The sequence below is a fragment of the Podarcis tiliguerta genome (assembly GCF_965153285.1).
Source record: "Podarcis tiliguerta genome assembly, chromosome: 8".
Lineage (NCBI taxonomy): Eukaryota > Metazoa > Chordata > Lepidosauria > Squamata > Lacertidae > Podarcis > Podarcis tiliguerta.
In genome coordinates, this window is record NC_139541.1 from 58663108 (window position 1) to 58689362 (window position 26255).

General features: G+C 40.9%; 1 protein-coding gene across 16 annotated transcripts in view; it reads left to right on the forward strand.

The window, feature by feature from the left end:
- Positions 1–2426: 2426 nt before the first annotated feature.
- ZMYM4 (zinc finger MYM-type containing 4) overlaps positions 2427–26255 on the forward strand; it is a 58211-nt gene continuing 34382 nt past the window's right edge. For 2 of the 16 annotated variants that reach the window (XM_083453262.1, XM_083453256.1), the window contains exons 1-2: positions 8904–9188; positions 19627–19743. Coding sequence is in view for 4 of the 16 variants with exons in the window: in XM_083453251.1 (XP_083309377.1) it covers positions 2628–2636; positions 6334–6402; positions 19627–19743 (195 nt within the window). In the remaining 12 variants the exon portion in view is untranslated. Of the gene's footprint in view, positions 2637–6333; positions 6403–8891; positions 9288–11424; positions 11476–18149; positions 18605–19626; positions 19744–22835; positions 22934–25883; positions 26127–26255 lie in introns of those variants that run through there. The other 14 variants (XM_083453265.1, XM_083453257.1, XM_083453251.1 and 11 more) reach the window with 13 other exon arrangements.

Sequence of the window (26255 nt, forward strand, 5' to 3'; positions counted from 1 at the left end):
GAATAACAGCCACCATAGTCAATGCATGTTCTGTCTGGGGATGCAAGTAGAGAACACACAACCAGAAAATATTGTTCCATTAGACCCTCCAAGTGTCCCTATTTTCCACAGACGTCCCTGATTTAGAGAAGCCATCCCAGTTTCTGATTTGATCCCAGAATGTCTCACTTTTCCTTAGGATGTCCCTATTTTCAATGGAGAAATATTGGAGGATATGGAGTTATCTGACCCCCAAGCCATCTGAAGGCAATCCTGTATGGGGAAGTTCTTTTAGTGTTTAATGTTTTCTTATCTTTTTATAAATATTGGAAACTGCCCAGAGTGGCTAGGGCAACCCAGTAAGATGTGTGGGGTATAAATAGTAAAATTATCATTATGGAATGCGACGTCCCTGTTTTCATCGTTGAAATGTTGGAGGGTATGTTACATGGCACACCAATCTGTGAGCAGTGAGACTGCAGGGGCTCCAGTTCTTTCCCAGAGTTCAGTTACCTTGGAATGAAGGTCCAAGGTGCATTTAGAGAGTGTGGTGCATTTAGGACATATGGTTTAATTTATACATATATACTATGGAAGCCCCAAGTCAGAGCAGACATGTCTCTGTCTCTCCAGCTTCCAGCATCAGCCATATTTACACACACAACTCTTTCATACACAGCTGCACGCCACCGCCACCCCCAGCTTGGCCTAGTATTTTCCATTCTAGTATGACCTGGCATCCAGCCAGTTGAGGGGGTGGGGAAAATGCCTTCCTCCTTCCTGAGAGCCCTATCACTTAGCTATCCCTATGGCAACCTTTCTCATTTTTAGATGCTTATGAGAACTTAACAGGCCAAATGTCGCCATTGGCTTACAAAAAAACAACAACACAACACTTGTGAGAGTGGTTCAGCAGTCTCCTCTATCAGATCTTAAACCTCACAGGCTCCAGGTACAAGGTCTGGCAGGGACTCAAGGGTATAACTCAGACTGACAATTAAAAAAACTGCATTCCTGGAAATCCTAGCACAGCCCATCAACCAGGGGGTAAGGACACCATGGGCATAGCCAGGGGGGCTGTTGCCTCCTCTAAATAAAGTAAATAAATAAAATACTTAAACAAAAGTATAAATTGTAGAAAGTTTTAAAGATTTTCCTGAACACTTGGGATCAAAAGAAAATAATTAAAAACAACTGTTTCATTCTGAATCTGCCAGACAGAGCCAGAGTATGATGACAGGTGGGTGTCCTGCCCCCCCCCCAACATAAATCCTGGCTATGTCTATGGAAGACTCCCCTCAGAGGCAGATTTAAGGGAGTGCACACTGGGCGCAAAGCCTCCAGGCACCACAACTATTATGTAAAATAGGCGGGAGGCAAGGAGGGGGTGCTGAGTTTTGGCATTGCACAGGGTGCCACTGAAATTCGAGACTCCCGGGTCCACCACTGTATCCCTCCCTGCTGCATCACCACATGCAGCACACCAGACAACCCCACTCCATCCAATCCAGCAGTTGTCATGCGCAGTTTCTGACCCGGTGCCAGACAAGGAGTCCTCAGAGGTTGAACCAGACATCCATAGGTCAAGGACCTTAAGGAGAAGGCAGGGAACAAGTGCTGAAGATCCCCTTGAGGCCCAGACCTGCGAAAATAACCCTTGGAGTTGTCAGGGGAGGAGACACAACTCAGTCCTTGAAAATAACAGCACAGTGGTACCTTGGGTTAAGAACTTAATTTGTTCTGGAGGTTTATTCTTAACCTGAAACTGTTCTTGAAGCACCACTTTAGCTAATGGGGCCTTCCGCTGCTGCTGCGCCACCAGAGCACGATTTCTGTTCTCATCCTGAAGCAAAGTTATTAACCCGAGGTACTATTTCTGGGTTAGCAGAGTCTGTAACGTGAAGCGTATGTAGCCTGAAGCGTATGTACCACTGAACTGTTTGCAAATGTTTCAGGATGTACTGTACATACTGCTTAATTTCTAATAGGTGCATGTCCTGTAGCTTCCTGCAGAAATCCTGGAACTTTTCATATGACAAATGTTCCAGGCCTCCCCCACCCCAAACTTTTGTTGTGCTAGATTGTGGCTAAATTAGAGAAGTATTGCAGAACAACATAACACTGAATGATGTGCGGCCAGTCCGCCACTAGCATACAGTACTATTACTGTGCCAATTGCACGTTGCGGAATACACTCGTGAAACAACACACCAATCTGGTGCGGGCCAGCAGTTAACCTGTGCAGGGTTTAGCTTCAAACTGCCTCTAACATGCACACCGTCTCAGATTGTGGGTTAAAATGAACATTATCCTCCCACAAAAACCCTTCATTTTGAAATAGATCAGCAGCTGCTCTCCTCCTCCCACCCTCTCCCCAGATGGACGAAGTCCAGGAAGTGTCTACCAATGGGTGGGACAAAAGAAGGAAGCTGAATTCCAAAGGGTCTAATGTTTCACCCAGCAACTCCTCACCACCCCACGCCTGTCATGCAGTTTAGTGAACAGAAGGCCTGGCAGCTGCAGAATTATTTCTTAGCAAATGAAGCCAGATCCTGATACAAAAGAGACGCTGCCTCTCAGTGATGTATTTAATAGATACTAGTCTCTCCCCGCCCCCCCCCCCTTTCTCTCACACACAGCCTTCCTGAATGTTTAAAGTAAGTTACATCAAAATTTACAGATTTACAATATGTTGAAACAATGTAATGGATTAGAATTAATATGTTTTATGTTACACGATGCACAGTATCTCATCTTTCAATCATCTCCATTTCTGTTAATGTGTATGCAGTTTGTGAGTTTCATTGCTGAGCAGCAGTGTGAACACCAGTCCAACAGTCCAAATCACTACATCCCATTGGCTCTTCCCCCCACTTTTTAAATGAGTGTGCATTTACTTACTGAAAAAATGTTTAGACCATCTTTAAGGGTAAAATTCTTACAGAGTGACTTCCAATTCAAATGCAATATACAACAACCACAACAATAAAACCAGCAGTGAAAGACAGAAATAATAAAACTAATATCCAACCTGAAGACACTAAAATGCAGAGCACAACAACCACCCAAGTCAGGAGGAAGAGAGTAAAACTCAGTAAAAAGGCTGCAAAAACAAGTGGATCAGAAGGGCTTTCTGTCGGAGCACAGTGGGTAATGAACAGGCCCCCCCTCAAAGGTCCAAAGAAGTCCAGGCCACATCCAGGTTTTGAGGCCCATAGTCATAGGGATTATAATTATTTAAATAAAAACTAAAAGATGATGACACATGTAAGCAAAATAAGGCACCCTGCCACCTAAATAGTGAGAGGACATTGTTAAACTGCTCTCTTTCCCTTATGGGGTATTCCAGAGCCCGTATAGAGTCCTATTGGAGGCCAACCAGAGTATATTGAGAAGCAAAGCAGCTAGTAAGCCTGATCTTTATTAAAGGAACTGTTGCAACAGGGTCCCCACTCGCCACACGCAAGAGAGAGGAGAACCCTGAACAACGGTGCGCAAGCCCTTATATAGAGTTTTGAAATTGCCCACCCTGTAGCCCAAGACCACCTCCGAAAACATCATACATACATCACAGAAGGAGGCGGTCTACAGCAGAAATCCTGCCTGCCAGGATACCTGTTAATGGTCACTGACTGCATTACCTGGGCAGTCTGGCCATTCTTTTCTGATTGTTAATACTTTAGTTCCTGATCCAGGTCACAGACTCACCCTATTCATACACAAATAAGCCCTTAAGACAAGATTTGCACGACAATAGGAAGGCTTTCGCCATTTGCCTCCCTTACTACAGAGGAATATTTGAGGTCATTGGGAGTCAAAATGGCTTCAGGATTGCTCTCCCATACTATTTCAGACACATGGTTCATAGATATGTGTGCATTTATGAATATTCTATATTTGAGACCTTAAAATTCTGATAACAGTACTGAAAGCAGCATCATATGTAATCACCCCAACAGTGCCCCAATACACAGATCATAATGAATGCACAATAAAGCAAGTGTCTGGAGGAAGCCTGTGTACCTTGTTGAAAGGGCTATGTGCACCTCAGAGCCTGTAGACCAAACCACCAAGAGACTATCCTTCATGAGTCACACTGCCCTGGGAGCGCAATTAGCTCATATCACGTCTGCTAAAATCCTTAACTGCTGGAGGTGATGTGCTATTAAGGAACATACTTCTGCCTTTGGTGGCAATGCCCCCACATGTTGGGTCCCAGTCCACAATGAACTTTTTAGGATAGGAAAGGAACCCACTGCTTTTGTACCCAAACTGTTCTTATTATCAGTGTTCTATGGGCCAAGCAAATATATTCAATCTAAACCACTTTTATTATTTCTATTAATTGCAGCCCAACAAAATACAGCTAAACAATTTAAGACTTTGAAACAAAATGCTTGATTCTCCAAGCCTGATACAGCAATATTTGGCCTATTGCTGTGCCTGAAAAAATTACCCATAACATACACCTCTTACAAGAGAAAAAGAAATAACAGTTGTTCAGTGCTATTTGGTAGAACTTCTTTTGTATCCCAGTACATCAGATATGCAGGCCTATACAGTATACGTCTTATGTCCTGTATGTTGTAAGACTTTTCTATGCTTGTCTCATTGTAATAATAATAATAAAGTTTTATTTATATCCTGCCCTCCTCAGCTGAAGCCGGGCTCAGGGTGGCTAACAACAATAAAATAAGACAACAGTTTAAAATCATTTCATTTAAAAAATTACTTCAAATCAAGTTGATGGCAACCATTGGGTAGATTGCCAAAGGAGGGAGTCAGGCTGTGCCCTGGCTAAAGGCTTGGTGGAACAGCTCTGTCTTGCAGGCCCTGCGGAAAGATGTCAAGTCCCGCAGGGCCCTAATCTCTTGTGGCAGAGCGTTCCACCAGATCGGAGCCACAGCCGAATCCATTGTAGATGGATTTTTTTTCTTCCTCACAATTGTACATCAGTAAGCTTTTGACTTCATATCCATCCCATGTTTGGGTTATATTTGCACTCTTTCCTTTGTCTGTTTATATATATATATATATATATATATATATATATATATATATATATTTATATTAAATGCATAATTGAAAATCTAATTAAAATAATGTAAAAATATAATCTGGGGGGTGGGTCCTCCTTGTTTGAATTTCTTCAGGCAGATTATTCCTATAAGTACAGAGCCATTATTTTTTATATGGTTCTATTCTGCACCTAGCTCATATAATATTGTTTATGCTTTAACTATTTACCGTATATACGCCTTTTGATGAAGGACTTAACAACAACAACAACAACAACAACAACATTCAGGTGTGGCTGGTGGGTTGCTAAAGGTATCCTGACTTCTGTAAACTCTTCCATCTAGAAGCACACTAACATGTTGGATGCCAAGCAGATTCAATGCACACTGAAACTGTATCTTTTTAATGATTCCTTCCCCAGTTCTGTATGCCAGCTATTTGTCAGCACTGTTGCTGTTAATGCTGCTGGGTTTGTTTCATTGATGTCGTATTATTTAAAATGGATTTTATTGCAAACTGCCTCAAGGTGTTTCAAAATAGGTGGCATATACATATTTTTAAATAAATTAAGGTGTTTTATGGTGTGTTCGTAGAAACTCTCCAGTGAGTGCACATCTGAGGCTGCTGAATGCATGCAAATTGAACATGAGTGACATTGTTTTACAATCAGGCCTGTGTGTGAGTTGGGGGCAGGCAGGGGAGAGAGAAAGATTCAGAGGCACAGATGCAAGGCACACTGGCTTCAGCATAAGGAAAGATCCAAATGAGCAAAAGAATCAGTGTGATTTCAGCTCCCGTGCGAGCCTTTTGTCCTCTGCAGAGTGCATCCCAATGACATCACCAGTGCCATGGTAATGGGGATTGCCCCCTCCCCTGCAGACTGAACTCTTGCCTCTCCCTGCTTCAATTCCCTTCCTCACTGGGCTCTGCACAGAGGATGTGGAATGATACATGGCTGAACGGATTGCTCTTTCTACCACCCTCCCCTTCTAGGCCATCAGGAAAGTGCTCCTCGCCCCCACTACGCACATTCCCAATAGCTGTGGCAGCAACTCATCCCCCTTCCTCCCCCCCAGCAATCTGTCACATTGAACCAAAGAGGAAATTGGCGTAGCTCTTGTCCAGCAGAAGTTGGTCTTCTAAAAGACACCTTACTTATTTTGTGGGATTATTTATTTCGTAATATTGTTGCAGCTTTTTTCATACTCACCAACTGCTCTTTTGTAAATATAGAAAATAAATCTGAATATTTAACAGATGTCCTGTTTAGTGTTCAGTCGTGTGTGTCTGTGGCCAGCAATAAAATCTGTTTTTAACCTGATGTTTTGATGTTAGGGAGAGATTGCAAGAAATGTTGGAATGCTGAGATTCTCTCTACCTGAACTGATGGAGGTTGCCTCAAGGGTAACTATTTATTACATTATTTATTACATTACTGCCATCCCCAATCATATTCCCAGGTTGAATTAAAGCACTTAAAATGCAAATATAAACAAAACATAAAATGAATAGGCTGAGTTTACAAGGTATCTCTGCCTTTTCAGGGGCATGTAGAAGATTTCATAAGCACAAGCACCTCATGCAAACCTAAGCAATTATTTGACACTTCAGGCAATATATATCAATTGGTGTGGGGAAATAGTTTGTCCCATTGGGTCAGGTATTTACCTTACACTGCAAATCAACTTAGATATAGTGGATGGGGCCACTCACCTGTCAATATCTGACATCCTACTGATATTAGGTGAGTGATTGTACCCATCTGTCAAAATTGATTTTTGGAGGTGGAAGGGGATTGAATCACACGCAGTAGTGCCAGCTGATGGACAGGTGAGCAAGGTTTGTGGGAAATATGCTTGTGGACTAACTTGAACCCCCTGATGGGCCAGGTTTGGTCCAGGGGCCAAAGCTTCCCTGCTTCTGATCTAAAAGTTACCACAATTTTTAATGCTTAAATGCACTTTGATAGATCCTTAAGCGCTTTACATTAGCTTTTCAAACCCAGGAATAATTGTTGTTTCAGTTTATATGCAATTGCTGACAACCTTAGAGTCGGTTATACAGTAGGTACAAAAAGAGACAGACAAGATGCCATAACAACAATGTGCTATCTTCTGCCCTGATGTACTTTTATGGAGAAACTGGATCTTAAGTTTCTATCCTATGGACACTTGCTTAGAAGTAAGTCCTGTGAATTTGTAAGGAGGGCATACTTCCAAATAAGTATGCATATGATTGGCCTGTTCTTTCCCCCCAGCTTATTTCATTTATGTGTAAGGCATTTGAATTCTATGTTTAAATTTTAACGGCCAATTCCAACCCTAAGGTAACTAAAAATATAGCCAAGTTCCTTGTGATAGCCCTCAAAACTAGGTCATTATTATTAAAGGGAGATATGAGTTCTGAATCAAAATGGTCTATTTCTGATTGTTTTTGGATTTTATTACATTTTCATTTAAAAATTGTGCACATGTATATGATTTCTCTCTCTCTGCTATGGCTGTCTTGCTAACCCTATAATGTATTTTATGTTTATAATCACCAGCATAGAATTTGCCTTTTCCAAAGCTGCCACATACTGGGTTGGTGTCTTCACTGCAGTTGGAATGACTTAGTTGAGCATGAGACTCATAATTTCAATCTCAGGGTTGTGGGTTAATGGATCTGCTCTGAGCAAAATTTAGTTGAATACTAACCAATAACTTTATATTTACTTAAGTGTTTTTACAGGTATTTTGTTAAATTTACCCTTTGAAAGACAATGGATTTTGTAACTTAAATGTGTGGTATTTGTCTGATCGGTTAATGATGTGATCCTGTTAGTCATTTATCCATCCTTGAGTTGTCTTGTTTTTCTTAATATTTTATTAAAAATATTTCTATCCCACCTTTAAGGCAGCTTACACCATGACAGATTTAAAAATAGTTTCCAGCATTCTTTTTTATTGGTGTTTGGTAACGGTTTTCTATGTACAATGGAACAATGTCACCACGTGATTCACATCTGAGGTTTTTGAATCTTAGAATAAATTTCATAGAATCATAGAGTTGGAAGAGACCACAAGGGCCATCAAGTCCAACCCCCTGCCAAGCAGGAAACACCATCAGACCACTCCTGACATATGGTTGTCAAGCCTCTGCTTAAAGACCTCCAAAGAAGGAGACTCCACCACACTCCTTGGCAGCAAATTCCACTGTCGAACAGCTCTTACTGTCAGGAAGTTCTTCCTAATGTTTAGGTGGAATCTTCTTTCTTGTAGTTTGGATCCATTGCTCCGTGTCCGCTTCTCTGGAGCAGCAGAAAAACAACCTTTCTCCCTCCTCTATGTGACATCCTTTTATATATTTGAACATGGCTATCATATCACCCCTTAACCTCCTCTTCTCCAGGCTAAACATGCCCAGCTCCCTTAGCAGAACAATTTTTTTAATAGTTTTAAAAAAGTCTTTTACCAAAAAAGAAAACTGTGCTCAAAAATAATGGCTGTAGAAGCAACCATAGCATGAGCTACACCTTTGCACACTTTGAGGTGTGAGAACTGAGGCATTGGGGACCTTATGTGCTGTGGAAATGGAGCACTGCTCCTTCTAAGAGTTCCTCAAGCAGCTCACCTCATATTTTAAAGATTTTTTTAACCTTTCTACCTTTTGCACACGTTTTCTTATTATCCCTTTTTTTGGTTTTGATCTATCTCAACCGCCCCCGACCCGAAATTGGTGCGTGGCCCTTTAAGAGGGCGCCATTCCTGGACCCGTCCTAATTCCATTTCTCCCTACGAGCGAGCAGAGAGACTCCCCAACGCACATGCGCGAAGGGGTGGGGAAAAGGAGGAGGAGAAGGGGGAAAAAGAAGGCAGGGCTTCAGGCCGGCAGGCGTGCGCGTGCGCTGGACGCATGCGCAGTGAAATTCTCCCCACCCCTCGCTGCTTGGGCAGGTCTTTGCAGCTTTAAGGGGCTCGCGGGGCCTGGAGGGTTGAGTGCGGCCGTCACCACAATTGTTGTGTGTGTTTTTTTTATTATTGTTATTACTATTATTATTTTGACGGAGAAGGACCCCCCCTTCCGTGAGTTCCTGAGGGAGGCGCTTCTTACGCTCCGCCTTTGCTCGCCTCCTCACGGCTGCTGGATATCCATCCCTTGGAGCGCCCCCTGAGGTTACAGCGCCTGCCCCCAACCACCTCAGCCAAGGGGTGAGGAAAAAAACAACAACTTCCCCTCCCCTCCTCTGAGGCAGCGCCCCCCCCTCAATATGGCGGCGGCCAAAGAGGAGGGGCCAGGACCGCGCGCCAGTGAGTGAATGGGCGGGGCTTAGGCTGCAGTGGGCGGGACCCAGGAGGAGTCAGATAAGGGCACCTGTTGGGGAGCCGGAAAGATAACGGTTGCCAAGGATGTTGGGGGTGGGGGTGCATGGTCTTAGAAATGATGGGAGGGAGTCAAGTTGGTTGTACCGGGAGTTATGAGTTTGAAGTGGCTGTTGGGAAGATGGGACATATTGGGGGGGGGGGGCTAAGAAATGTTGGGGAGTTAACTGGTCCATTGATGACTACAGTGAGCGGGAGATTGTGAGTTGAAAGATTAGGGTGTCAAGGGTGAGGCACCTGGGGTGAACACAGTACTGTGGAAAGGGGATGGGTGGGTACTTCTTGAATCTTTGGAATATTAATGGGTGTCAAGGCTGGTAATGGTATATGTCTGTTGGGAGGGTGAGGAAAACATGAATAGAGTGTAATAGATGGGTTAGGGAACTGGAGGATCATAAGGGTGAAAAAGGCACCAAGATGGTGGCTTCGGAGGTTGTTAGTCAAGATGTGGATTACAAATGGCAAAGTAATCCTGATGGTGGGGATTTTGTACTAGTGGTTAATGCTAGGGTTTCATAAAGGATAAAGTCTTGTAAACTGGATAAGGCAACTTTTATTGTGTGGAAAGATGCTTCAGATGTAAGGTGGTATTAGTTCCAGTAACCTTTAGAAGCTTTATCAGTGTCATTCGGAACAAGCTTGATCACTAGTGGTGTTTTCACTTCTCCTTTGTGACCCTTAAATGAAATAGCCTTGAGAGCAAGCCTTTGTAATGTGTGACCTGAACACAGCCAACCAACTTACATTAAGACTTACTGAATGCTTGACAACCATGGTTTTCCCAGGCTTTTAGATAGAAAAACAGAAGGTTTATCATGTATTTGGTGGTTTGCATTCAGTTTGATATGAAAGCTTATCAACTGGGTCTGGGATGCTGCTATATTTGTTACATTCTAAGTAAGAACTGGTGTTAAACACAGAGACCAAAAAACCCTAGGCCATTCATTCAAATGCTTAATAATCTGATGCTGGAGGCTACATATTTAAATGCTTTCTAAGGGCTGATCACAAAATATTATATGGAGGCTACTAGGAATTCAAATGTTTTCCAGTTTTGATTCAAAGCCATGGTTGTAGCTGTAATTGGTATTTTAGAAATTGCATGCATCTTTTAAGTTTTATAGAGAAACTGAAAGAAAATGTCAAAATATGCATCTGGAAGGGTCAAACACAAGTCTGATGCACAACAATGGCAAATTATCTTAAAATTAGTTTAGAAGAAAATGAAAATTCAGTATTGGTCAAGGGCATCAGTATCATTGTTGTCGGTAGTAAAGTTATTCATAATTGTGAATCTTCTTAATCCAAAACTACTTGCTTCCTACAAAGTTGCTTTGGAAGATTGGTACCACCAATGAGTATAAAAAAAGATTATTTCTACAGTTCTCCAGTACGCATCCCCACAGACAGGATCTTAACTCATTTATTCATAAGTAAGTCTCATTCATCAAAAATCTTGCTTCTCCTCATCCTGGCTCTTCAGTTGGGATTTTTTGAGGGGCTGCATTCTGGTCATGGGCATTATGAACTGGCCTTTTGATTAGCCTTTCTCCTCCGTTTGCTATCCAGTTAGCTGATTCCTGCTTGCGGCTTGAGCAGGCCTGTTGTTGGCTCATTCATTTGTTTTTTATTCAAATATTTTTGCTTGTATCAAAATAATGAAAGTGTTGTACTTTATTGCTCTTGTACTTTATTTTTTTTAATCCCAAAGTTCAGCTAAGGAGGAAGGAACTGTATAGTGGAGCAGCTGTAGCACTGGGCCCAGAATACGTAGGAAAACTCATACAGAAAGATGGGATATCCCCAATCCCTGTCAGAAAACAGCAGAATGATATGGTTTGGCAATGATCACTGGATTCTCTGCAGCAAGTGAAGGCTAGTAATTGCAGAGAAATGGGCTAATATGCAAGCAACTCTATATCTTATAGATGAGTAACCTGTTTTAAATTTTCCCTCTTGCTGGTCAAGCTGCATGTTTTTTTAACCAGAATTTTGCTGCAGCCTCACTCATGTTTTATGATGTCATGACATAGAATGGGTGGCATTTGCTATATAGAACAGATGGCATGTCTGCTGATGTGCATCTTGGATGAAGGAGAGTATGCAGGTTATGTGTGTGAGTTGCTTTTTTTTCCATGCAATTTCTGATGGGGCCATAATGGATTAGATCCTAACTTCTCTAACAAATGGAATAGAGTTCCATGAATGGGGCTTTCCTTATCTCTCCCCCCCCCCCCAGGTCTGTTCCTGACTGTTGGGGACCCATGGAAATGATGCAGGGGGCTGCAAACTGAAGGAGAAATCAGTGGAAATTTCATTCCCTAATAAAAGCAGAAAAACAACTTGTAAAATTCTGTGGTGCCTAATCAGAAGTTGAGTTCAAGGGCACTCACTTCCAGATAAATGAGTAAAGAACTGCAACCTTAGTATCCAAGTCAATATATTTACAGTCACATCTTGTGCATTTTTGATTGGAACTTAGTCTGACTGAATTATATTTATTCCCAAGTAACTGTTATATTGCAGTCTAGTTGGGCTAACTTCTATTCTAGGAGGCTGAGTGCTGTGCAGAAGTCTTGCCTATCTACACAGCACCAAAAGTTTACTTAAATTTAAAAACACACTTAGATGTTTTGTACCACAGAATGGCGTATCTTTTAATTAATGCAGCACATAATAAATATTTTCCAGATGCAGTTTAATATTTTGTCAGCTCCCATGTACATGTTCTCAAGGTGGGGAAAACTTACAGTACTTGATTGATTATTGGGATGATAGCATGTCTGGATAGAAGCAACTACTTAAAATGGAAAATTTCTTTTAATTATTACAAATTTTGCTTGTGACCCTGTGTATAAAGAGGTCAGGATTAGATTGGGGTGTTCTTGGCTGTAATTCTAACCACCTTACTGTGGATGTAAATTACAGTATAACTGCAACTTTTATGCATTATGTTTAGGATATGGGTTGTTAGTTCAAATGGATATTAATTGTGCGGGTTTCTTTTTCTACTATAAATGAAGTTTCATAGTAGACTTGGTGAGAACTGAAATTCCTCTACATCTTACACACATTTTACTTACGCAGATTCAGCCTCATTTTCTTGGCTTCAGCCTCTGTGTTTATGGGGGAAAGACCCCTCAAGTAGGGAACCAAGGAAAAAAGTTCCTCTTTTAAAACAGTGTCTAGCCATTTTTCTGCAAGGAACATCACTGAGCGGAGTGGAGTGGAGAAGTGGCGGCATTGTTGCGGTTGCTCTCTAGTCAAGAGGCTGTGCTGCCAGCTGACCCGCTAGCAGTGAGGAAAGTGGTGTCAGAACCAACCCTGCAATGAGCATTTAGAGCTAGGAAAAGAGGGAGGTGATTTTCCAGGGCCCCACCTGGGATGGAATGTGGTGATTCTGAGGAGTCCAAGGCTCTTGACTATATGCAATTTTGTGTATGTTCGCTCTGTCCAGAACCTATCCATCACGTAAGATGCAGTCACTGTATAGGGATTTAGGTTCCAGCCTTCAGCCCATTTCCCCATGAATAATGGGGGTTTTCTGGGAAAATTTGAATGAGATTTTTTCCATTGTCCTATACGCATTTAACTTGTGGGCATTCAGCTTCGTGTGTGTGGCAAAAAAATAACAAGATTAGAAAGGAGGTGGGGTACCAGGAAAAATCATATTGGCAGACCCATCCACCATTTAACCCAGTGGGTTTTGACTATACAGTACATGGTTTTTGCTTTAGGAACAATCTGTGGAACATAACCCCCACCCCGCTTAAGCTGTGGGTTCCCTGTAACATGTTTGCTTGATTTCCATTTAGTAAACAAAACTTTAAAAATATATTTGTTTTATAAGCAATATAAATATCTGAAAAGTTTATCCCAGTAGCTAGTAAAAGTTGAGCATTGTAATGCAGTGAGTGGGTGGAAATATCTGAAGTTGGGTTGTTTGGACAAACCATAAACTTAAAAGTTTAAACTAAGTACATTTTCTCCCAGTTCAAATGAAATAACAAACTGTATCCATGTTGGAGGAGGAGAGGGGATGGAGCAGTATATCAGTTTGAAGCTTGTTTATGTAGCAGTTTTAATTACATTTATACACCACTCTTCAAATACATTATTGGGATGACTTAAGAGTAGAAACATCACAAACTTCATTCCCTTAGTGTTAGATCACGGTTTGGCTGATCTTGGCACTAAGTGAATGAAGCATGTTCCTGGTGTTTCTCTCTCCCCTTGCACATCCAGATTTCGCTTCTCATTTCTGAACTAACCTAGTGAAGTAGTGCTCATAAATTCATTATTTTATTTGTATGCCGCCTTTTCATAGTTAAAATAACGCTCAAGGCGGCTTACAACATGACAAGATTTAATTACCCACATAACAAAGTCATAAATAATAAATATAATGGTACCTCAGGTTACATACGCTTCAGTTTACACACTCCGCTAACCCAGAAATAGTGCTTCAGGTTAAGAACTTTGCTTCAGGATAAGAAAAAAAAAAGAACTTTGCTTCAGGATAAGAACAGAAATCGGGCTCCGGCAGTGCGGCAGCAGCAAGAGGCCCCATTAGCTAAAGTGGTGCTTCAGGTTAAGAACAGTTTCAGGTTAAGAACAGACCTCCAGAACGAATTAAATACTTAACCTGAGGTACCACTGTAAAACACATCAAAAAGTACACAACCAGATGGAAAACAATTTCCACATAAATCATAAAATCTAAAACTAAGAATACAGCATTAATATCAATCACAATTTAAAATGACATAGATAAAAAATAAAAGCAATTTTAAAAACAAAACAAAAACTGAGCCCTCTCTGCCCAGCAGCAGCAGCACTCCTTATGGAGCCTGTCGTAAATGGCCAATTTGGTGAATCTTTTTTGGGGGGGTGGGGGTGGGGGGAAAATCAGCTCCATAGCCATGTAGATTTGTCAAAGCATGAGAATTGTGTCATCTTGTTTTCTGTCCCTGTCCTTAATTTATGTTGAAAAATTAAATTCTTGTTCCTTAAATAGGTTTTGGTGCCCAATTTGAAAGATGTTTTCCAAATCTGTTCTAGAAAGCTGTTGTCCTTCATCTGTAGACTTATCATTTTAATTATTCATCTGACAGTTAGTTGCTCTGTGAAGAATGAGATAATGAGGATTGTAAAGACTGTTACATGCTAAAATCACCATAGAAATGAATAATTATGACAGTGATTGTTGTGGTGGTAACTCCTGTTTCACAATCTTATTTCTGCAAGTTTATTGTAGCCAGGGAATCCACTTCTGATGCTGGTAGTTTCATATCTGGGACATGCTGTTGCAAGGGTACATAACTTTTTCAAGACCAAGGAACACATCAGATTAGTTGTAGCCTTCCATCCTTAGCAGGAGAACCAGGGCTATATAAGTTATCTAGTTGACATAATTTGCACAGTGAACAAATCCTATTTTATCAACTGAGTGCTCTCGCCAGCTAGAGTGGTCAAGAGGCTGGTCAACCCGTATGCTCAAAATAAAAATTTTAGCTGCTTAAAATCTAGAACTGGAGTGGGCCAAGAAATTTAAAAAGTTTGAAAACATAATAAATGCTGACATCTTATCACCCAGATAAGTGGAGAGAGTTAATGTTTTCAAAGTGCAAATGTGAGAGCTCACAATATATCTGTGAAGTGAAAGGCAAAAGATCCCGCGGGAACTGGGAGTCATTCAGAAGTGCCTCAGTGCTTGGATATTGTTCTTTGCAGTGAAAATGTAGGTGTCATTTGAATATCTGGCTACACAGAACATTTAGGCTGCAGTACCATAACCATTTAGCTGTGAGTATGTCCCATTGAACTTGATGGAGCTTACGTAGAAGTAGACTTGTTCTTAGAACTGCTCTGTTAATGTACATAATCTCTAATAGGAACCAGTGTGGTGTAGTGGTTAGAGCGTCTGACTAAGACCCCTCTCAGCTGTGATGTTCACTAGGTAGCCTATCCTACCTCACAGGGTTGTTGTGGGAATTAAATGAGGGGGAGAACCATGTACACCACCTTGAGCTCTTTGGAGAAAAAGGTGGAATATAATTGCAAATAACAACAACTGGGCAGTCTGTCATTTCTCTGCAGGTTCCATCCTTCTCCCCATGATAGCAAAATAGTATACAATTATGTAATTGTCATTTTATTCACTGTGGAAACGTGCAAGTTTTCTTTATTCACACATTTTATACAAGTTGCAGAATTTTATTAATTGCAGAATGCGTGTGCAGATATCACTGTAGAATATTTGTTTATTGGGCAGTGTGTATATTAGCATGGGTTGTCTCAAGAAAACTGAAACAGAAAAGTATTCAATTCCCTAAATGGATTGAGATCTAATTTAGCCCGTTTGTCTGGTAAATGAAGGTAGTAAAGTGTACTTTTACATGCTGTGTAAATATCTGATTTCTTCCCTAACACCAAAAAAAAGAAAGAAAGAAAGAAATGACGGCACTACAAGCCTAACTGTTCTATCTGGTATCTACTGTGCTCTTCTGTTTACGAACAAATGGTTAGCCTTGCTGAGGCTTCCACTAACCGAAAAGGAGCAGAGGAAATTTTTGCCATTTCTGCCTTCTCCCCTCCCACACAGCTCTAAACCATCTTCCACATTGTTCTGAAGATTCCCCCACCCCCTTGGAACACTTTTTCAGAGAACTGTATGGGAAAAGGTGAATTGGCAAAAAATTAATCCCTTCTCTTCCATTTGTGAAGATTTCTCAGTTGGATAGCCCACATGATGTATTTATGGCATGACATAATTGACAAGAGGGTTGTCCTGACCAGCAGTCAAAATGCTTGTGGGGTTGCCAAGTGCTCCTGAGGGATGTGAGAGAGAAAAGCTTGCATATTAAATTGCAGGCTTTTTTCTCTCACTCCCCATAGCAGCATCATTGAATGAGCTAGTAGCAGAGAAGTGGGGTGAGGAGACCAAAGGGAGACTTTCCCCCCTTTGTTCTTATCCCCCCAACCCACCCCCTGTGGAAGCAGCACTGGGAGGGCGAGGTTTCCATAGAATGGAAAATGTCTCACCATCAGTCCTTCAGCGAGGTGTGCAGATGAGTGGTTGGGAGTGCCCTGGTGTTCTTTTGAAGCCCCACCCTTACGCACACCACACCTTACATCACCTGCAAAATGGCACCGTGGGCTAAATGGCAATGCTTGAGGTTTCCCAATCCTGGTTTAAAGCGACATGAGAACTGGTTAGTGTTGACCAGGCATCCCCAACCTTTTGGCCTCCAGATGTTTTGGACTACAATTCCCTGAACACCGGTCATGCTAGCTAGGGATCATGGGAGTTGTAGGCCAAAACCTCTGGAGGGCTGCAGGTTGGGGATGCCTAGTGTTGACTGAATTGCGTGAACCAATTGTCTGATGTGCTATAAGACAACTTCCTCAGCTCCTGTGGTCTTGGCTAATATTTTTGTGTCTAATTCTGTGGGGTGCAATGAGCATGACTGGAGGAAGTGAAAAAATATATTAATAAAATAACAGAAGTATTAAATACATAAAAGTGTTTGTTGGCACAGAAAATCCCCTAGTCTTCCTACTTCCCAAATGTTGATTGTAATCCACTCTTGGGAATTACATTATATGACTCAGTAACTTGGGGGGGGGGGGAGGAAAGCACTCCAATAGAATAGAATAGAATCATTTATACTCATTTTTATTGAATTTATTGATTGCTTTTTTTACCAAGGTAACAGAAAGTGGCTTACAGTATTTTATTATTGGCATTTATTGGCATAAGGTGGCTTACAATATATAAACAAACATACAGCCATAAAAAAAATCTAAAAGTCCGTGCTATTTTTAAAAGGAAAGATTAAAATAATAATGGCACCAGGCAAGCCCCCCTGGAATGAACATTCCATAAGTAGGGAGCCTCCACTGAAAAGGCTTGTTCTCATGTTGCCATGCTCCAGACCTACCAAGGAGGGTGGACATGAAGGAGGGGGGTCTACCAAGGAGCAAAGTGGACTTTATGAAGTGGTGGAAGGGTCTCAAGGGTGATAGTGTCAGCTCCCTGAGCCATTCATATGTTCCACAGGTGGACCAGTGCTTCTGGAAGCCAGTTATATCCATTAGCCTCCAGTGGCAGATCATCCTAATAGGCCCCTTGCCTCTGCAAAGCGGAAAAGATGCTGAAAGCCTAGATCTCAACAGGAAATGATTCTACCATGCCAAGGGACTGGTGTTACTATCCCCCACTTTCAGACCCCCCTCTAATTGCAAACTTAGTTATCTGAGTGGTGCTTCTTATACAGTATAGCCAAAACTGCTGCAGCCAATGAATAATGTATCAGCAAGCCTAGGGGCAAACTGCAGAAGTCCAAAAAGCTTTAGGGGAAAAGGTGCTGGTGGTGGGAAAGAGAAAACAGCCTAATGAGAACTGAGCATGTGCAGTGAGCAAAATATGTCTGGCCGGAACTCTGAGCAGAAGCATTCCACACTGCAATGCTTTTTGCAGGGCACACTTGAATGTCTGTTTATTTGGTATTCATATAGAACATTTTTAATGGGAGAAATTATGAAAGTAGCTTTTCCCCATGACATCTGATCTAAGTGGATTTGTAAAATATTTGCCCAAACTTGATAGCTGCTGTTAATCATATGCAGAGTAGACCAACTAAAATCAATGGGCTTACATAACTTTCATTGGTTGTACTTGGTTATCACTCATTGTCATTAATCACATCATCCTATACTTGAAATCAGTAAAATTTAGATAAATATTCAAAATGCCACGCTTAAAATAATTTATTTGCTGTTTCAGTGTTCTTTATTTTTAACTAGGGAGCAATACATGGGTAAATGGCTTTTATTTCTTTTTTAATGAATGCTGCAGGTTAGGTTCTTGTTTTGAGCAGAGTTTTACATTTGCCATGTTTCCCAACATGCAGGGAATGTTGTTTGAAAATAAACCCTGAATAACATGTGACTGTCCAACTTTATTGAGAAAGGCTAGGATGAACATAGCCATTCTCCCCTTGCAGTCTCAGTACCAGACGTTAGACACAGGCAGCTGACACTGCTAGGGGGCTCTACAGTTCCGGCAAAGCTCTTCTGAGTTCACAACTCATGCAAGCTCTCTCCTTAGCTGCTCTCTATGGCTCTCCTGACCTCTAGGGGTTCACTTCCTGTTGGAAGTGCTTCTTTTCCTGCAGCAGGTATATGCAGCAGGCTGGCTCTTTGTTACCCACTGCACTCCTCTCTCCCTAGATGCTTCGAAGGTAGGAATCAATGAATTGCTTTTATGATTCTGCAAACACAACCCTGGGAAGGGCTTGAAGATGGAATGTCCACTGTATTTTATGCTAAACAATGTTTCCCAGACCTGGGAGGGGCAGTGGGATTCACTTGCTAGTTGAACACCCCCCTCCCCATCAGTGTTTCTGACTATTTCTTTAATCTTATTTGGCCACGGCTCAAGAATATCTGACTTTTGTATGCTATTACAAAACAATATTTATCTATTACTTACACTCCCAGGAATGGTATGCTTGGAGGCATTCTGTACAAAAGTTGATATATATTTTTTAAAGTTACATTTCTATAGTTTTTCTCTGTGCCCCCCCCCCCCTGTAAATAAACCTTGTAGTACAATGAGCAGAAAGAAATCCAGGAAGGCATAGTATTATTTCAAGCATCTAAGAACTTGTAATTGTGGTAGAAGTTGATAGCAACTGGATGATGATGTTATTAAAAATAATGTTGAACCATGTCAGTTTTTCTTAATGAACTCAAACAGATAACTTGTCTGCTGATATTTATAGAAAATTTAATTGAATATGTGATGTCTTGATATTGTAGAAATGTTTTTCAGTTAGTTGTAAAATTGAAATGCTGTCAAATATTTTTGGGCTCAAAGTAGGTAGTGTTTAAAACTAGCAGAAAATAAAATAATGAAATAAAATTGTATATTGTATTGAAACATGTCAATAATATGTTTGCTTACTAATAATATTCTTAGTATTTATATATTGCTCTTTCCAAGTGTAGATACCATTGTCCTTAGGATTATTTTTAGGTTTCAAAAAATTATTTACTGTTCCCCAATTTGAGAACTCTTTGCATTCCTCCAGAGTTCTATAAAATCAGTCGAAAAGCCCTGTAAGGTAGGCCATTATAATTTCCCACATACTGCAGATGGGTATTAAAGAGCAAATAAGAGTGGTTTGCTAGTAACTTGATGGTTGAGGTAAATTAAATCCAGTGTTTCACACACAAAACTTCTTCTTTTCTTTCCTGCCAGACAACGGTAGCCACCAGACTTAACCTTCAGTTTTCAAAGAGTCTTATCCTAGCCATAGAAAATGATCAAGCCTGGGCTTGGAGAAACATTTGGGGAGCGAATTCCCATCGTTGTGAGGTAACTGCCAATAGTACATTGTTGAGAGCCCTTGTTGTGTGGATATGGTACCCGATATTTTTTTAAATAAAGGGGTAGATATGAATGGCTGTTGTGGGCTATGGAAAAGGGGGCTGTTTTGGAGTGAAACAGACTTTATTTTGTTACTGCCTTCTATTGCTAATCCCATCTTTTTCATTGTGGAACCCAAGGTTTTAAAGACTAGCATTGCATATTGTGCTCAGAAGACAAAGGAAAGCTGGAGCACTGGTATTACTGCTACCGCTACCGATGACCCAGCCCACTTAAGGAAACAAGCCACTCCATTTTGCCCTGGCTTAATATAAACAGTATTTTTAGGACATTATTATTATTTGTGTTCTCGTGGGCTGCAGCCAGTTTAATGGAACACCCTTTAACTTTCTAGTAGTAACAATATTACCTTTAGCAATCGTAACAATGCTTCAGCATTTTTGGAGCGATCAAAGATGCACATACCCAATAATCATTTCAGATTTCAAGGCCATTTTAAAAATCAGTTATAGGATACTGGGGGTACTGTCTGCTTGCATTTTTCCAGCAGTTGGTCTCTTGTATCTTAAGTTGTATCACTCCTGTGATGGTGATTGCTAGTTGTTTTGTGGTGAGGGGATTCAGGTTTTGCACTAGAGCCTGGATTTCACGCATTGTGTAAATTATAGCAGGTAACTTAATGCTACATCTCTACATCATCCCCACCCTAGCTTCTCTCATGCGTCTCTTTCTTCTTCTGAAATTAAACTTACACATTCTCACATTCACCCGCTTTCTTCAGTCCCCCTCTGATTTTTTTTCCATCTCCATTGTCTAAAGATAGGGCTAAAACAGACATGATGTGGAAAATCTGTGATCGGACCTCTGCACTTTTAATCACACTCAAAAGCAGGTGTAAGGGGCTCCTATTTCAGTTGCAGTCATGGTGCTGGGAGAGGAATTGAATCCTCCTGTACAGGAACGCTGCATTTATAGGTCTCAAAAGCTGTTTTTCACCTTGTAGCAATAAAGATCTTCCCTTCTCTCCAAGCTATGAAGCCCGCTGGGTGACCTTGGGCCAGTCACTATCATTCGGTCATAGGATGGTTGAGAGTATAAAATGGGCAGAAAATCTTTTACACCACCCTGAGCTTCTTGGAGGAAGGGTAGGATAAAAGTGTTATGATTTCTTAAAAAGACACATGCAGCAGCAGCAAACAACAACAACAATTTGTTACTCGCTTTTTATCCTAAGATCACAGCAATTTAAGATACAGCATTGAAAACTTTTTAAAGCTAATTATAATCCCAATAATAGGGTGACAGTTGTAGTCTAAAACACATGGAGGGCACCAGGTTGTTGGAGGCTGTGCTACACCACTTTGTGCAACTGAGTTTATATTAATCAAAAAATCTTTGAGACAGAAAATCAAGATGTGTTTACATAGCAAGAGAGATGGTTAATGGCCATTGACTTTGCACATGACAGAACACTGAAAGGATGAGAGGGAAGGGGAAAAGAAAGGGGATTCAAGTTGATGTAAACTTTACTCAGAAATCAGCACTATACTTTGGGAAACACGGATGGGAGATTGCAGCTGCAGAAACTATAAACTCTAGTACATTATTCATATGTTTGTATGCCCTACTGGTAATTATGGACATGATTCTGGAGCCATCTCTCAATGGTGAAATTATTCTGCTTTCTGTTGCCTAAAGTTTAGGTTCATGTGGTTGTCAACTATTGGCCCTGGTTGCTACGGTGTGAAGATGACTCCTAGAACCAGACCAGATTTGTCTGTGCCTGCTGACTGAACATAATGAAGTTTAAAGCCATCTTCTTCTTTTAGTAGTAGTAGTAGTAAATCAGATGCCATGGGGTTACTGGTTTAAAATAAGCATTATTTTTAAGAGCTTCTGGACCAAACTTTCTGCATACGCCTTATGCAGCACTGTGAATTGCATTTCATTCTGCCACATGCAACCTTTGTAGCGAAGTGTAGAGCTTATATTGTGAATAAAAGTACACATATTGCTAAGAACTACCAATTATATTCAAAAATTAATAATTCTAAAACAAAATACTTTGTTTAATTTTCCTTTATTTGCACATTCTAAATATCTTAATGTATATTAAATTAATTGTTTCAAGAAGCAAATGTTGCTGGAACCATTTTATTTGCATCCCAACATTCATTCATTCATTCATTCATTTTATTTGTGTGCTACTTTTACCCACACAAAATCATGCTCAAAGCAGCTTATAACAGAGAAAACAGGAATGCACTTCAAGCAAACACTACAAAAAGAATTTTATAATAACATAGCAAAGCAATGACATAGTAACAATTTCATAGTAACATGGCACAACAATAGCAAATATAATAACATACAAAAAGCCACATTTCAAGATTACTTAAACATGCAGCATCCAACAGCAAAAGTAACAACTATGTCATATTGGGTTCATGTACATACTGGTGTTGGGAATTTTGGTCCTCTGTTCTTAATTTACTTTGTGTTACAACATTGCTAAAAATTAAGGTGCAAACTCAGATTCTATGAATCTAGGAGGAAGGAAGTTGGGAACTGTCAGTAGTGATAATTTGTATCAATTTTCACAGTAATTTTTTTACCCTTCAAGTGTAAAAAAATCACTGTTAGTGTTGGGGGATAATTTTGTATATCATGAAACTACATTGTTACCCTTGGCAGACAAGCCAGGAGCCAGATTACCCTTGCTAGAGAAGTCAACTCTCCTCTTTGCCAATGATGCCTACTTAGTATGAAACCCACACATACATGGGCTCATTTTAGGTGAGATATAGGCTGGATGAGTTCGAAATGCTTCGTGTTGAAGCAAACTGCTTTGTGTCTTATTCTGCTCTGATGATCTTTTGTTTTTTAGCAGCTTCTTGAGTTTATTGTTACTTTTTTGACTCAAATGTACTGTGGTGTATCACAAGGATGATTTTAAGGCCCAACCATAATTCAGAATATACTGCAACTGTTTTAGAGATATGCTAAATATGGCAAAGTGTGCTGCCTCAGTAGAATCAACACTAAATATTTTTAACCAGATTTGAATATTATTCTTTTAGCATCTAGAGTAAAATACAAAGAAGAAAAAATGCCATCGAAGCAACAAAGAAAGCGACAGAAGAGACGTAGATACTACCACCTCAAAAAGCTAAAAGGGGTGAGGAGAAATATTGCAGGGACCACACTTAAATCAGAGATACATAAGATAATAAAAATAACATATAAAGCCAAAATTTTAAAATTAGGCTAACGTTGCTAAAAGAAATAGGACAAAATGTGTCCTGAGGGGAAATAAGGTGTAGTCTAAAAAGCACCTATGATCAAAAGACAAAAAAGGGACACGGGAGGGGGAGCAGAGAGATAGATTTTAAAGCTTTTCTTTTCTTTAAAAATGCCTTATACTTTGTGCCCCTTACTACAGTATAGCTAATGTTATGAGGAATTCTTTTGGATCTCTAAAATCAGTCACAACAAAATTTCAAATAAGGTTAAATCTAAAACAATTTGTTACTCATACAGACAACTTAGCAGCGCAGATTAGACAAGAGACGGATAAATTTAAGGTAGGCATTCTGAAAGACTAAAACAACTGTAAACTGTAAAGAGAATTTATATACTGCCCACTCACATAAAACATCACAGTAATATATGCAAATACTATAACACATAAAATGCCATAAAACCATACAAAAGAATTACAAGAATGTCTCATCTTAAAGAAGAAATTAAACAATTGAATAGTCCTTTATAGTGATTACTGTCATCACTGTAAATTATTTTTATTAATCATGTTCTCAGTAACAAAAACAGCAGTAGCTTTACTAGAAAACTGAATACAGATGAGCTCATGTATTACCAATCAAAATACAGAAAATGATTTGTGTACAGAAATATAGTTTGTACTTTATTGTGCAAAAGGCCACAAAACTCCATGATGATTCTGAGCTGGCTCGCACATAATGCTAAGCCAGACTATGTTTAGCATGAATACATGTGCATGCAGGCTCCTGGAGAGGAAATTGTAAGCACTTTGCTCCTCCTCTGGTCCTGCTGCTGCTCTGCTGTGAGCTAAGCTATGGTTTGGCTCAGCAGGTCCAAACCTGGGCTCCTGGTTTGCCTCATGCTAGACAAATTGTGAGCTGTAAGCAAAGTTCATAGTTTTACAGCTTTCTGGAGAAGAAAAACTATGAGCCTAAGTTTAGACAACATGCTATAAGACAAACTCTAGCAGTGCAGCAGCAAGAGGACTAGGTAAGGAGAGCCATCATGATTGTGATCTCTCAGTCACACATAGACATGTGCACTAAGACATAGTCTGGCTTAGCATTACATGTGAACCATCTTAGGTGATTTGGTTAAATATTGTTAAGAATGTTCAGCATACACTATTTACATTTGCTAGAAGATCAGTAAATAGTACAGGAAAGAGAGATAAAATTAAGGACTTCATTACATATGAGCTGAGCCCAAAGATAAACCTAAGCTCATATTCTCAGTCATAGAAGCTTGTGAGAAATGCAGAGTTCCGTTGAGTTTAGTTCTCCATCCTCTAGTATTTCTCACATGTTAAGTCTTATGTGGGAATTGGTGTTCACAAAATATTGGATCTAATCAAGTTAAGGTAAAGGGACCCCTGACCGTTAGTTCCAGTCGCAGACGACTCGGGGGTGTGTGTGCTCATCTCGCTTTACTGGCCGAAGGAGCCGGCGTTTGTCTGCAGACAGCTTCTGGGTCATGTGGCCAGCATGACTCAGCCGCTTCTGGTGAACCAGAGCAACGCATGGAAACGCTGTTTACCTTCCCGCCAGAGCAGTACCTATTTATCTACTTGCACTTTGACATGCTTTCAAACTGCTAGGTTGGCAGGAGCAGGGACTGAGCAATGGGAGCCCACCCTGTTACAAGACTATAATTCAAGCAAATTTGGAAAGTATAATGCTCACAATGTGTTGTACAAAATGTGGTGTACTAGAGACAGAAGTGAACTGTAGAGCAGGGGTCAGCAACCTAAGGCCCATGGGCCACCCCCGCTGCCTGCTCGGTCGGCTCCTGTGCGCCATACTAAACCGGCACGTAGCAGAGTGGGGAACCGCCTTCTGCGACGCTGGCCGACTTCCCATTGGCTGCAGGAAGCTCCTTCAGCCAATGGGAAGCTGTGCACGCCTCCTCCATGCTGGAAATAGCGTTTGCGCATGTGTTCACGCACACACACTCTGGCCCACCGCGGCGTCTGTAGGACCGTGAACCGGCCCAAGCCACAGAAACTTTGCTGACTCCTGATGTAAAGCAAGGGGATGGAGCAACTCTGCTATGAAGATGGGTTACATTTGTAGCTTTTTAACTAAAGAAAATAGGTGAGGGTGGGGACACAATTGAGCTGTATGAGAACATGCATGGGTAGTGGATAGGGAAATGTTTTTTCCAGTGTGGTGTAGTGGTTAAGAGCGGTAGTCTCGTAATCTGGGGAACCAGGTTCGTGTCTCTGCTCTTCCACATGCAGCTGCTGGGTGACCTTGGGCTAGTCACACTTCTTTGAAGTCTCTCAGCCCCACTCACCTTACAGAGTGTTTGTTGTGGGGGAGGAAGGGAAAGGAGAATGTTAGCCGCTTTGAGACTCCTTCGGGTAGTGATAAAGCAGGATATCAAATCCAAACTCTTCTTCTCTTCTTCTTCACAATGCCAGAACCTACTGCATCTAGTGAAGCTGAATATCGGAAGATTCCAGTTAGACAAAAGCAGACTTGTTCACACATTGCATAAACTCCTGATTTCGTTTTCACATAAGGTAGTGACAGTCCCCAACTTGGGTTGCATTAAAAGAGAATTAGACAATTCACGGAGGAGAATGCTATGAGTGGCTACTAGCCACAATGGCCATGTCCTACTTCCACTGTTGGAGGCAGTACATCTCTGAATTCCTGTTGCAGGATGTCATAAGTGAGGAGAGTGCTATTGCATCACTGTCCTGCCTATGGCCTTCCCGTAGGCATCTGGTTGGCTAATGTGAAAACAATTTGGTCCAGATAGGCCTTTGGCCTGATCCAGCAAGGCTCTTCTTAGTGCAGCATTGGTGGTGTGATTATCCCATAAACTGTTTTATGCTCCCAGTGGAGCACATGGATGAAGTATTGAAAGTTAGGTCTTGACACTGCTGCCTTTCTACAGAGCCTCATTAAGCCTTTACTACTTTTAATCATAGATGAAATTAGCATTGTGTCTAATATGTTTGCTTTTATTCATCTACAATTACAAGAAATTGGCCTGGTTCCCCTGAATTTCTGATATTGCATCTGAATGCACCGGGTCTTTCTGAAAGATTTTTGACAGCTGAAAGTCTGACAAACCCCAAGGTATCACAAAGATTTAATCTCCTTATTACTGGCTGCTGTACGCTTAGAAGTTGCTCAAAACTGGAAAGCCCCAGATGGGCCCTCCAAAGAGAGATGGTGGTCAAGAATATGGGATATTGCTCTTTCAAC